The sequence below is a fragment of the Argopecten irradians genome, chromosome 2 (assembly GCF_041381155.1).
Source record: "Argopecten irradians isolate NY chromosome 2, Ai_NY, whole genome shotgun sequence".
NCBI classification, from domain to species: domain Eukaryota; kingdom Metazoa; phylum Mollusca; class Bivalvia; order Pectinida; family Pectinidae; genus Argopecten; species Argopecten irradians.
Genome location: NC_091135.1, coordinates 4,472,552 through 4,487,521, shown reverse-complemented (window position 1 = coordinate 4,487,521; position 14,970 = coordinate 4,472,552). Strand labels below are relative to the sequence as shown.

Here is a 14,970-nt window from a genome sequence, read left to right as displayed (position 1 = left end):
AGATAAAATTATCAAACGAAGCCCAGCTAAAGCGCCCTATTCCCGAGCAAATTAAGTATAAACGGAATCCACCTACAATACACTCAGCTACCGATAGTTATAATGCAGGCGCCCCTTTAAAGTTCCTCGAGCCGTTTAAACATCGTCGTCGTATGCTGTCAAATTATTATTTAAGTCCGCCAAGCGTAATAATAAGGGCGTCTAAAGACCCGCCTGCTCGGAGTTCTGGTATATTTGACTTCTTCTGATAGCGATCAATTTCATTACTGTCTTGTACAAGACACGGCTACAGCTCTCGCGCAAACAATACGCGTTTCCGTAATAATCTTGTGGTATGCAGTCGTTATTTCACAAGACGCGTTTCGTTATGATTATAGCAACTGGCGGCATGATGTCACCCTCTTTAAAACTCTTTCGGAACCCTCACCCCGGCTACGGTGTGCATATTAGACAACGACTTTTCCTAATTGTGGAGAAATCGGTACATAGCGCTGTACAAACTCGAGTGTGCGCTCGCGGCGCATTTTAGTCATAGTCAACGAGTCGCCAGCAAAGATCGTGGTCTGATTGTACATGTCTATATGTTTTTATTTCATATATAAGTACTACATGATCCGGGTGACAGAGATGTTTGAAAGTGCCATAGGCATTAAACAGCGTTTGATCGAGAGAGGAGATACGAGCGTAGATGTAGACACCACTAAATCTACTGTATTGGAAGCCGTCTATCAAACAGTTTGTAAAAGTATATTGAAAGTGACTGGGGATTCTTTACAGATAGGTATAATTCATTTTGTAAATGAAAAGAAAACGCGACTAAAATATTGCTAGACGCAGGAAATACATTAGCGAATATTGCACCAAACAGGAAACGGAAATGAACAGCCGGATCGATCGATATTCCAAATGTATTACACCAAAAAGATTACATTCGGTTTACGACAACACTATCTTATATTAGAATTTCTGTGAAATACTTCAATCCATGAAAATGCATTTACAAATTATACACATTGTGTCTGCATAACATGAACGTTCCTGACGAAACTAGAACAAACCGGTAAGCGTTCAACCCCTAAAATCACATTTAACCAGGCATTAATTTGGCTTTTATGTTATAAATCAGAATATTTCATCGTTTTAACATCATTCAGCAAACAAGATCAGACAAGTCGTGTTAGGTTCAGAGATGGGAAAATACGGAGTATTCGGCTAAAAAACCATTGGCCTACAGCAATTCCTTCCACAATTGTTTCGAACCGTATTTACGTACATATTCAAAACTTGGTCACTGCGGCCCTAAAATACTTATGCCTTATCTGCTTAGCGCTTCCGAGATCTGAACTTTCTATTTCGAATTCAAATGTATAAACATTCCCTACAAACTCCAAAATACTAATCTCTTAATGATGAATTTTAAATTATCAAAACAATTTAACATTTGTTGGTTGTTATGTATCCGGATGAGCCACGTCCTCCCCCTGATCCAATTTTATACATGACATTCCTTGGTCGGTAAAAACGCTTTTACCATATACAGTCAACGCAAGAACTTACTGTCTAATTCCTTGCGTTGCCTTCGCCTGAAACTAAGAAACCCCAAGTAGACTTTTATCGACATTTGTCTATCAGAATTTCGCATTTGAACACATTTTTGAAAGAAATGTTGTTCTTTTTGTACTATGAAATATAACCATGAAAACGGTCACGCTGAAAATCATCTCTCAGCGACAATTTGTCAAATGTGAACTAATATTTATCGATTCCCTGCCCCTTTCTCGACTTGCTCCCTGTCAGAGTCTAAAATCTAGCTCTTAGCCTAAGCCCTATTATATGTTTAAAGTGGGTGCATATTATCTAAACGGACTATTCACTTCCATTTGCACCCTAAGAGTTGTGACAACCCGTCAACTCCGCCAGATTGATAACAAGTAAATAACAAGTAAGTCAACACAGACCCTTGCAGTACTCCAGGATTGATGTGGTTAAAGAATTGTCAACTTAAAAATAATTCGTACATTTAAGATAGTAAAGATAACCGAACTTTGACGTAAACCCTGGCCACACGAGGTCCGGTCGCCCAGACGTCTACGACGGTCAATTATCATGAGCGAAAGGCTGCTTCACTTAGACACAAGATTAATTAAACTGGTATCAACATCTTATCAAATGGTTGGCAAACGATTTATAAATCGTGTATTCAAAGGAATGCAGATTAGCATTACATGTGTCAGTGAAAAGAACATACAAACGTAGGTAAACAACATTACGTGGTAAAAAAAATTTAAATCTGGTGACTTAAAAATGATTAGATTTTGATAGCGTAAAACAATGAAAAAATACGAGGAAAAACAACACTAGAACGGCAAGTCGAATACGTTTATGAATATGGACCTTTTTTCAAAACTTAAGTCGACTTTATATATTTTGAAGAGCTGTGCTCAGGTTCTTAGCTTTCCATAATCCTCTTGGATAGCGAGTCATCATCTTTTTTTTAATCTGACAGAAAGGGCCCATAAATTATCGTTCATTTTAAAAGTACAAATTTTGAATTGAGTGTTTGTAGAGTTTCCACAATACCACACTAAGCCCGAAGTCAACATGAGCTCTGTCCGGGTACACAAAATCAAAATCACAAAATGATTTACTACAGGGCACTTCTATATAATAGGGTAGCCTGATACAGTTTACAACTGAATTTAGAAAGAAAAAAATAAAATCAATATGTTTAAAAAAAAACATACTATTTAACATTTGGAAGTCAAAATTATTAAACGTAGACGATGGATTTAACTAATTATTATATGTGTTAATTAAGATCTATTAGCATCATTCTGTTGAAATTGTAAAATATGCTATGATCTGTGGCATTCATGCAGAGAAGCATAATATCATGGATTGGGGAGCACATTTGGGCAAAGAACCTAAAATCAAGGTTTTATTGAGAAACATATGGCCAACCTGTCGATGACGTAATTGTTTTAATTGTATACGGACTAGATAAACGTTTTGTTATTTTCCTTTGTAATTCTAATAAATCTTTAGACAAAACTTATTGAAACTAATTAAACCAGCTCGCAAATTTAGATGGTTATTTTACTGAAAATTGAAAACTTACTATAATTTAAAGGTAATACCACCAACAGGTAAGAGATTGGCATCCAGGTAGAAAGCCACAGGTAAAACCAGACAACTTATCATTGAGTAAGGGCGGGGGTACGTCCGAGAGCTATCACCGGGCAAAACTTGGGGATTTATAACCACCTCTATCAGTTCATGTTAGCACGCTCTCGTTTAGTCCTATCAAAACCCATTTAAATACTTAACATAGAAACGTTGATTCTCAAGGGTTTCCGTGCTTTTGTACAGTGTGTGTGTTTAAAACAAATTGTACACATGCTTTTAAAAAGTGGATAAACACAGGGTCCTTCGATAGTCCGGCGAGTTCCGACCGCTGAGGAAGGCTTCACAAGGCTTTCGTCTTAGTCCCCCGCGTATGTTAAAAGGACAGCAGTAGATATGCTAGCTATTTACGTTTTAGATCAATTTATAGGGTATATGTATGTCTGATCAATTGAAATCGCTAATTAATACAGGACGTCATGACATTAAATTATAATTTACCTTGGAATTTTAAGAGTAATATTGACAGTCTGGCATAGTTTTGAATGCACAAAAGAAAACAAAAAGTTATTTTACATGTTATGATAATCTGAGCGTGTTAGATTCATACTACAATAGAAGTTAATCTTCAACCCTTTCATCAGAAAGACAAGAAATAAAGAGCGTGTCGGAATATGTTCCAAAATGTTTACCATCAACGCAAGTTTGATTCTAAATCGAACATTAAACAATAGGCAGCAGATTTGGAAGTTACGCAATGGTCAACAGTGTATGAGAGGTTTGAATAATAAAAATCGACCACTTAACAAATCCCCATGGGAGATGTTTCTAAACAGTTATCGGTAATCAATTTAATGTGTTGGGCGAAGTATTCGCAGAAACAATTAAAATCAATGCCATATTCACTGCGTAAGTCATTTTGAGGCTCTGAATGTACCCAGCGGAAGTAGAACTGAAGCAATAATCAACAAAACGAACAGTGAATATAGGGGAAAAAACCATGGACTGCAACATGTTTTGTGTGTTTTAAGTAATAATGTTTCCAGGAGCAAATATTTAAACGCACCTTAAAGCATGATATCTTAAAAATAAATGTACGGTATCGTTTACAATATCGATATCTAAACGAAGGCTCTACGGTAAAAGTCTTTGATTTCCAAGATGGCGGACATTGCGGAGCCAATAGCTTTGTACACAGTTGATTAAGAGTGTGTGTACCACGAAGAACCAAACAATCTATCTAGCGTTTAGGAAGAAAGGATCTTAAACGAGTTTAGTAATTATCTACCATTTTCTACATCAAAGAGGCTTTTAGTTTGGCCCGCCCTCTATCGGAGGGATTTAGTCCTCTCGTGCCGAGGTAGAGTATAAGTCAATAGCGACCCGTTATCATATAATCACACGGAATGTTATCTCCTTTATCCAAGCGGCTAGTTATCCCAAGTTATTTTCTGTTCCTTGCAATTCTTACTAAGTTTACATCATATCTATTGGCTATATATCTTCATATCTATCGGGTGCTTGCACTCCTGCGCGCACGAGCCCCCAAAAACGGGGGGCTTTTAAATATTGAAATATGAAAACATATTTTATAATACTAAGTCGCAAACCAATGAAAACGTTGAAATAATGCTGAACGACAAAAAGCATGTGGACTAATAAAAGGAATCGCCCTCACTGCGAATTCAACGGCGCGGTCGTGAGTGAGGTTCGTTGCCGATGACGCGAGTGTCAATTCGCGTTTCACGGTAGAATTACCCAACTGAAGGCGATCTTCATGTGTGAGCTGATTCCCCTTTTAACCATTGTAAGATTACCCCTGGTAATACCACAGTGTCGTCACCACGAATGAGGTGAAAGCTTGACTAACCATACACTCCTGGTATCAGGTTCCGGATCGGCCATGACCCGATCCGTACCCTGCTTTTAGTGTAGACGTCGCTTTTTTCCTCCGTCGGGTGGATGTCTGTTTCAGACAGAAGGTGTGTAGAGCTTTGACAAGGGTAGACGGACACATCCTGCATTAACGTAATTTTAAACTGGTTGTAAAATCTATACGAGTACTCCGTCTTACACGGATTACAAGACATGATATTTACTATGCAAGATTATCATAGATTTATTCGGAAAACTGGGAAATAATTCTTATACACTTCAAATACATTTCGATATTTCACAAAAATATTTCAGTTCCTCATTTTTAGTAAAATAGCAATGTTTAAAAGCAAAGCATGCTCCCATCAAACGCCTGAAGGAAGCAGATGAAAAACCAAGTCGAGGTTATGTGACTGAAAAGCGTTAAGAAGAGTCAGAGGTAGCAAAATATTTAGTGCTCCGTCTATATATCGATATTTCTCCTGTGTAGAGTGCAGTAAATGTTCATTTTATCAGAGCACGCGTATGCGAGGTGTTATTTTTCAATTGTCTATGGAGTCTGTACACACTTTTCTTTGAACATTCAATGCATTCTTCTAAAACGCTTTCAAGACTATGAATGTTTAATGAGTTCGACATGCCGACATGTTTTTAAAAGGTAAAATCCGCTCAGGTATTGACATTTGGAGCGAGATATTCTTCTTTAATGTTTGTTCGCGATCGAAAAGTACTTATTGTTTGTATGTAATGTCGGTCTTTTTCTAAACATTTTTCCTATAAATGCATCTTCTAATCTCGTTATCTCAATCACTCTCGAATTCCGACCTTTGAAATGTCGTTCTTACTTTGGAATCCATTAAAAAGGTTTGAGCACACACTCGTACACGTGCAAGCAGCCTCAGTGAAACGCAACTCTGTGTTACCTTATCGTGTTTCAAAATAGTTCGGGGGTTCCATGAAAAAAACGTTCCCTCATATCAGGTGTTTTCTAATTCACTGATAAGATACGACGATAAATAGTCTCCGCAATTTTCACTATTTTCCTGCCAGCTAGGACTGAACCTAACAAATCGCTAAATAAACCGACTCAAAACGATTGATCAATGTCATTTCAACGGCATTCCTAGCCTATCATAATAACTAATCAGAAACTATACAGAAATGTATATCGGAGAATAACCGGAGATCGGAAGATGGCACAGATCGCGTATGGTGTAAACTTATACAACTAAACATTTAAACGTGCGAAATTACGTCATTATGTTCGACTCGAACGTCGACAATGCGGCTAGCACTTTTCAATTTAAAAAAAAAAGCATTTTTTGCGCGATCATTAAAGGCCCACTACCTTTCCGGAGCAAAATTTAAAGGTTTCTAAAAATCATAGATAACATAAGAAAATATATATCGATGGCCTAAGATGAGGTTATAACATGAAGCTTATGCAAGTTTTCCTGCGTTATATATGATGACAGTTGAGTTTCATTTCACTGTTTTGCTTTCTGGGGCAGTGATAGTCAACAACCGCGCGGCATTTAGGACGACGGCGGGAAACATAAGACGACCCGCGTTATGAAAATTAACATTTTATTTATTTAAATTAAATTGTTCAGAAGGTGATGATAAGTGTAGCATTACCGGTAAGTTGATAACTTTTGCGACTCTACAAAATTATCAATCTCGTTTTACATTTCTATTTTAAAAATTAAAAGCCGTTTCGGAAAGGTAGTGCGCGATCACAAGTTTGAGAAAATTTTGTTTGACAAGTAAGGGAGAAGATGATTTTACGTTTATATTCAGTATTAATATTCATAAGCGTGTGCTTTCTGTTGATCGTGTTTTTACATCACGAAAAAAAATAGAGTATGACGTCATAAACACCATCACGTCATATACAAGGTCATACACCATAACCAGACTCTGATTTCTCTTTTAAGTCCTTATAAGTGTTATTCGGCATATATATCACGTAATTCATCCTCGGTAACCCAGTATCAGCAATGTTTGTTATATCGCCTGGGTTACTGAGGATGCACGTAATTATCAAATTAATAACGCAAAAAAATGAAAGTGGATGAAAATAATTAATCAATATTTTCATGAGGAGCCGTGTCTTAAACAGGAACATATTTGTTATATATTGAATATATACATAAATCGGGTTGTTGGGTAATTAAGTATCAAAACATAAACTTTTGAATTATTCGACCTCTTTTTGATATCCTTACCAATATATATATACATATATATAGAGTGTGTCCGTCTAACATTGACATAACTTAGAGGCGGTTTCAAATGTCTGCAGTGTTCCAATCATATCATAATTATCCTGAAGATTCGACGCTTTTTTATGCAGATGATTTAATTATGTCCCGACTTATATATCAAAGATTCTTGTAGACTATTCTGCCGGTGCCTTTGATCAGTGTTTTTTGTTTATTAATTATATAACATTAGTAAGACCCGGCAGTCCCTGTTCTCTGGGACGTCCGCAGACATCCTGACGAGACCATGTTTCCATGTGCTTCGTTCTAATTAGACCAAAACCATGGCGCCCGACAAATAAGTATGGTTCTCTTGAAATTGATACATTTGAAAAACACGACATTTATCTACATTTCCAATAGCGTTTCGTTACTACTGTTAAAACTTATCATTTCATATGAAGACACCAATGAAAATAAATATGATTATACGCTTTATATATATACTTTAAAATGTTAATTTTGATCATAAGTTATCACATTAAGCTGTTATGTTTTTGTTTACCACGACAGAATGTCTCCAGAGGAAAACTATCTGGGTACTTATATATATGTGTAGTATACTCGCATGATTGTATCTACTTTTGAAGATCAGCTGAGGAGCACAAGATAAACAAAGAATAGTTCATTAACGCCACAACCTTTTCACAGGATCACACAATGAAGTTCACATTCCTTAGAACCACAGACGAGTAGACGACATGATAGACCCATTGATTATTAAACCAGATAGAATTTCTGTCGACAAAAAACTCAATAACATGTTAAACAATGCCAGTCATAATGTGTGAATGATAACTTCCTTGACATGACTCTCCTATCATTGGAGGTAGAATAATGCTTTCCAAAGAAAATGACGCGAAAAGTCACGCGCTTTAATTCTTTCACACATTGTTCACGACGACTAAACGCGAAAAGAAAAGTCAGGTCCAAAATCTGAGGTAAAGTAACTTTACAAAAAAGAAAGCGATGTCTAACTTCTTGTGGCGTAACGAAGAGATAAATCAATGTTCGCGAGAATACACGTGTCGGGCTTGAGCAAGTTTCAAAGGAGAAGGTTGCGACTGACGGTGAAATCAAGCGTTATTTAGTTAGCTCGGGGTTAGCTTCTCCTAGGTGGTATGTTTTGTTTATAGGTGGCGCTGATTGGGGAGGGGGTAACATCACTGCATGTGCCGGTACACATTAGTTAAGCTTAGTTGACTTTCACAATGAGTTTTTTTAAAGTCGAATGTAGCTGTTTTCCGAGACTCTACTCAAGAATAGTGATTATATTAGTCTATTCGTTACTTGTAAAGCAATGAGTACAAAAACATCTTTCATTCATTTTGGATAACCTTGATACAAATAAGTAAATATTTAGTTTGTTGTATAATACATTAAATGTTTCACTGCTGCTAGTAAATTAAGACGATGATGATAAACTGAAACATATTATAAATGTGGACGTCTGAAGACTTATATACTTTACTGTACGAGTTTATGTACAACTTGATCCGCCGAGAAATCAGTTATAAATCCTCTCTATTGCAGACGGAGATATGGGTGCGTGTTTGGGGATTTCTGCGAATGTTAAATATAGTTTTGCACTGAGGAGATTCAATCCAAGAAGGATATAATACCGAGCCCAAAACATTTCACAGACGATTTGACATAGTATTGCAAAATTTCCCAGTTTTAGACTCCGACCCTCCTAACCGACGGTATACGAATGTTAATCATATTTGAATTAGATGAATGAACCCTCAACATTTACTTGTAAAATAGCACTAAATGAACGATATTTTACACGCAACTCTTAACAGTTTTTAAATTAATTAGGCTTAACATTGAAGATTTTTTTTCAATAAAACAAATAATTGATACCATAATTAGCAGAAAATATTCACATACATATTGGTCACCTTTTAATAAATTACAAATAAATCAGATATATAGGAGGCATTTGTTTAGAGAAATGATAAAACGGCCATCAATCATTTATACTAATTGGATATTTAGAGGAATCGACTTAATTCAATTATACAAAGTAACTATCGATCGAGATAAAACTGTTTTTACATATTTCCGTTGTATAACAGACAGTTGTCGCCTTACTCTGACTGTAGATAATACTTAGGTATATATGGTATATATATATATGTATTTGGTGGAAAAATCACTTTAAAAATCTATTTTGAGAAATGTATTGGAAAGAACCGTAAAAAGTCATCAGTATCGTAATGGTCGTGCTTAATGTTAGCTAAATTGCTATGGACAAGAGTCTCTGACACGGATTGTCAGTCAGCAATAAACAGTTAATTTATTAGCAGTAAAATTGAAGGCAGCTCCGCATGTTAATTAACTGTTGCCTTAATTAACACAATTAGATAGGACAGTAAAATGTCCTGTGACGCCAGAACCGTCTGGGGAGAGAGCTGTTACTAAAACCACCAGCAATAGATGATTTGACTTACGCGTCTTTGTAATGTTAGGATATCTTCAACTCCATTGAATCCGAACATATAATGCACATGATTACAGCATTTAGCGAGTGAAAATTACGGTATAATAGGTAGACAATTATCATTGTAAAAGCCGGTTCATAGGTCAGGTATTCTATTGATTTCATCTATTTTTATACAGACGTTTTTTTCTAGACTCAATACTTTAATGTATTTTTGTCAATGTCAGTAATTCCACTGTCTTATTAAGCAACTATTTTTAACTGACAATGAAAGTGTGTTTGTCAATTTGACAAAAATAACATCTAGTCATATCCTTTGATCTTTTATTCTATGAAGAAATGTCAGTGTTTATTATTAATATTTTTAACGGGTTTTTTTTTAATAATTTCTGATTTTAATGTTCTTTTCAATATTTCTTTCGTGATATTAAAAAAGATTTAATTAATAGATTGAATTTTAGATAGAAGCCCGTTTTATATCGAAAAGCAGAGTCGATGTTTCCTATTACGTGGAACCGGAGCGGCTCCTAACTCCGGGTCCGTGTTCACTTTCTATATTAAACCATAAAATAGCATCCCAAGCGGAGCAGACTGTTCTGGGCACATTTGCCTATAAAACTGAAGGAGACACAAAAAATGACATATCGAACCGAATTTGGCTCAAAATGCTTCTTGCTTTAAACTCTGCACAATTTGTTAGGGTTTATTGATCCTGTATTTGTCGTAAATCCATAAAAACGCACATGGTTGTCACGTTTCGCCCGCCTCTCCGTTTTTGATTTTTGATTCAGCTCAAATTAATACGTCTAAGTGGAATTTCCAACCATACATGAACCATATAAACCCCCACTAGCCTTAGCAGACGAGAGGGTCGTCTACGAATAGTTCCGATCGAACACAACCAAACATGATGGGTTAGAGAGATATCCGGTTCTACGTCCGGCTTGTCGGCTCGAAAATTGGAATCAATGTCAGATTTCCGTTACGCCGTATAGATTTTTAGAAAATTTAATAAAACCATAATAGAATAGTCTTCCACATGAAATGATAATTTGTAGAATATTGTGGACAGTGTACCTGACTAGAATGCTTGTTAACGGTTTGTGATACATGTGCATTTTGTTATCTTTTCACTGAATCAGAAAGCACATCGATTTTCGTTTCTATTTGCTCATATTGAAAACAGTTTGGGAAAAAAGAGAAAATGGTGTTTTCATCCAGAACACTATGAAAAATGTATTTTACAGTGGAGTCTGTGTAAATCTGTTTCAGTTTTTAACTATTTTCTGGACTATCAAAAAGTCCAGTTTCGTACCTATATCTAACTCCTATGTAGCCCTTGTGTTTAGGGGACAACCGCACACAGTTTTTGTAATGAGAGTATTTGCTCCAAGCAAACTAACTATTCAAAAGACTAGGTCGACTTAAAGACTTTAAATAAAACTCAAGGGGCATTATAAAATGGAGTAGTGTCGTGTTTCGTGGAGGAACAGCTATGGACATAAAATGCCTGTCTGTTTATAAATCATGGCTGAGTTTAATCGATTATCGATTTATACTTGACTTTTAGAATATATATATAAATGTCTTTTCATTGGCCATTTATACACACATTATTATCTGTTTGGTCATTTCCTCGACCTAGGTAAATCAAACATAGCCACTTCAAGTTCATTTCTTACATAAAGCGGGGGATAGGGTTAATAGATGGAATTAAAGAGGGCATAAAAAGAGGGAAGAGGTGAAAGGAATGCTAAGAAGACAGGGAGGCAGAAAAACAAGATAGAACGGAGCAAAATGGGGCAGTGAATAAGAGGAGAAAGGGAGAGGGAATGTTTGAACGAAAAAAAAAGGTGGATTAGAGGGGATAGAAGGGAAGGGGTTAAGGATAGAACATGATAGAGAGATTAAATTGAGCTAGGAAAAAAAATAGAAAAATAGAATAGAGAGTGCGATATTGGTAGGTGGGGTGGGTAAAAAGACCGGAGAGGGATAGGATGGAACGTAGCGAAAGTAATGGGAAAGTGAAAATAGGGGAAAGTAAGGATCGGAGAGGGATGAAACGTAAGGAGGAAGGGGAAGATTTAGCAAGGATAAAGGATAGAGAATTGCGTAAGGAGAGGGGAAGCAAGGAGACGGAAATTAGAGGTAAAAGAAATGTGAGAGGGAGAAGGGATGATAAGTAAAAGGAATTTTCCCTATTCTCTGTATAGACTCCGAGCTGAAGGTAGAACTTTGAATTTTACATTGATGTTAAACGCTTTTGTAAAAAAATACAACATTCTATAGAATTAATCTGATAATATATGACTAGAATACGCCCCGAGGTGGACCAGATTGAGTCTGTGTATGTTGCCTTTCAACATCCTTAACTGCTTTAAACACTTAATCCATTTTGAAAGGGTTGCCTGGTGGAGAGACTTTTCTACATACACTGTATGTTTGTGTGTGAAGCCTGGTGTGGCTTACTGTCAGGGCTTAAGGATTTTCTCAATTTTTCATGATATACATCACAAAAATCCTACAACATCCAAATCTTCAAAGCGGCATTTTTATATGGAAATCTCGAGATAGAACCAACATCCAACTTGTTTTCCGTCAAGAAATATCTTCAGCAAGCCACAAAATCTACATTTTAGTCCGTTTTGCTTTTAAAAGCAAAAAATGAGCTAAAATTCAATACTCTATTTTGACAGCGTACAAGTAGTATTTGGGTTCTCTCAGCCGGGGAGTTTTTATAAGGAACATTAAAAACCCATATAACACATCTACGAGAAAATATTTTAGATTATATCTGTTGGCTCTCTGTTCACTGTCAACGCCTGGCATACGGCTACCCTAGAGGGCCCTACCATGTGAATTGATTTTCTTTTGAAATTAGATCTATATAAATATTAAAAAACTGCTTTTCACCAGAAAAAAACCATGAATTTGTTTGTATAAGATATTTACCAGGATTTTTTTATGATTTCTAAATAAAATACCATCACGGTATATACCTCTTGGGGTTTCTTTATAAACATCAGGATAAAATCATCTGTATACAAATAAGAAATTTGTATCTGCACTCTATAGGGACATCATGCGGAAATCTAAATGATCGCTTAAACCTATTTCACATCGCCATATTGTCAACTAAACACATCAAGCTCGCCCTTTTAAAAACGATTATAACTTTTAAGTAAAAAAATCTCCATGAGTTTTTTTTCACCTGAAATGCTCGACAAATCACAGGTGTTAATATAGATAGTGTGTCCATAATGAATTGTACACATCTTAAATTATATTTCATGGTTGGTTAAGAAATGAATATGTTCACATTAAATTGAAATAATTAATACTGTAAAAAATTACCTAAATGTCACATTAAGGGTTGTCAGGTAAAAAATTAAATTTGAAACATATTTGGAATAAACGTGTATTACGTCCAGATGTATGCAAATCATGTAGATATATGCAATTTACATTTATTTAAATTCTTAACAATTTTTCACTAAATTAAAATGTCTTTATCTTAGTATGATTATTTTAATATTTATGTTTATATGTATTTCATGCATTGAAAATTAATTCATGGTGATACATCATGTATAAGACTAAATTATACAATTTACCTCTGATGCTTTTCGTTTGATCGATATATACATTAAAAATTATTTTGAATATCTTGATAAACTGAAGTGTCGAGAGAAATCCGATTGATATCAACATCGTGCATTGGGATTTGATTTCACGACATGTTAGCTGATACAAGTGGATCCGATGGAGGCTTACATGCATGTCATCTCGATAGGACAATCTCACAGCATCTGTACCGCGTGAGCACGAGATGTTTGGTGCACGTGCTTTTGTTGTTGTGAAAAGCTCACTGCAACAACCATCGTACATTATGTATAGCTGTCCGCTATCGCTACTAACAACATTTTGTCATTATTGTCGAACTGATGAAAATGACAACATGGATAACGCTTGTCTGAATCACATGCAATCGCATCAACCATTAATTGATAAATAAATAACGATATCGACCTTATATTTTGATAAAAATGTTGATGTTATTATCAGATATGACTTGAGTAATAATGACGACCGTTTGGTACCACGCGTTGAACCATTCATGCGCATCCGACCTGCATGTCAAACGGACAGGTGATGCATATTTTCTCAGGTAAAAATGAGACATCAAAGGAGACCGATTGATAACTTACCTTCGATAGCAGCTAAACAATAGACCATGGTCATAAGGAGAAATATTCCCAGGTTCGACTCCATGCGAAGAGAAAATGTACTAGCTTTTGAGTACAACATAAATAACACACGTTGATTTTCTTCCTATGATAGAATATTTGAGAGCCCTCGCCGAGTATCACATAGTGGTATATAAGGATGTACGAACACAGACCGACTCGGGTTTGTTTATAATCCACCGACGCTGTGTAAATCGAGCAGAATCATACTAACGATCACTTCAGTGTACTAATATTAGAATCTATATCCCGACTCTGCGAGATATAATTCCAGAAGAAACACTATCGCCGTGGTGTGACATGACGAGAAACTAAAAACATCCAGGTTTCCTTTCCTTTTCCTGCCATACTACACACATATACTATACCACTACACAGCTAGTGTTCGCCTGTCAGTGTTCATATTACCCAGCCCAGGCCAGCACTAACACGACCATTGAATGGTTGACCTGATAAAGTAGGCGGAGCTAGAGGCGTGTTCTGTGATTTCAAGCTGATTAGGCGAGCGTGCTCAATGGCGCCGTAATGGCGGGGGTTCGCAGATATGTTATGGCATACTATTGAAGAAAAGGGGCTGTTGGTTTTACTTGCTTGTTGATAAACTGATCAGCGCCATGATCCCTAAATATGATTAGTCCGTGTCTGCCGAACAGACTATAGACCACGGGAAACAGACAGGATATATAGACTGAATTAAGGAACATACCAACGCAATTAGGGACTAGTATCTATAAAGAAAATTTTAGGTCAAATAATATATAATTATTTATCGCTTACGGATAAAATTAAACTATCTTAATAGCTTAATTAAAAAAAAAATGAAAAATTAATTATGTTTTACAACAAAGGCTTTAAGTATTAATTCTATTGATATTGACAATTATTACATTTGTTATGAATTTATCAAATTAATTTGCATTATCGAAGATTTTTGTTTTTGTTTTTATATTTAGACAAATAAAATTTAATCTTAAAGTTTATGAATTTAAGAAATGATAAGTAGTGAGTAATTATC

The 14,970-nt window shown here is 35.8% G+C and overlaps 1 protein-coding gene across 1 annotated transcript in view; it reads right to left on the bottom strand.

The window, feature by feature from the left end:
* LOC138314197 (BMP and activin membrane-bound inhibitor homolog) overlaps window positions 1–14,326 on the bottom strand; it is a 35,933-nt gene extending 21,607 nt beyond the window's left edge. Inside the window, exon 1 of the mRNA XM_069254403.1 lies at window positions 13,917–14,326. Coding sequence (XP_069110504.1) covers window positions 13,917–14,016 — 100 coding nt within the window. The 5' untranslated portion in view covers window positions 14,017–14,326. The remainder of the gene's footprint in view (window positions 1–13,916) is intronic.
* Between the last annotated feature and the right edge of the window lie 644 nt (window positions 14,327–14,970).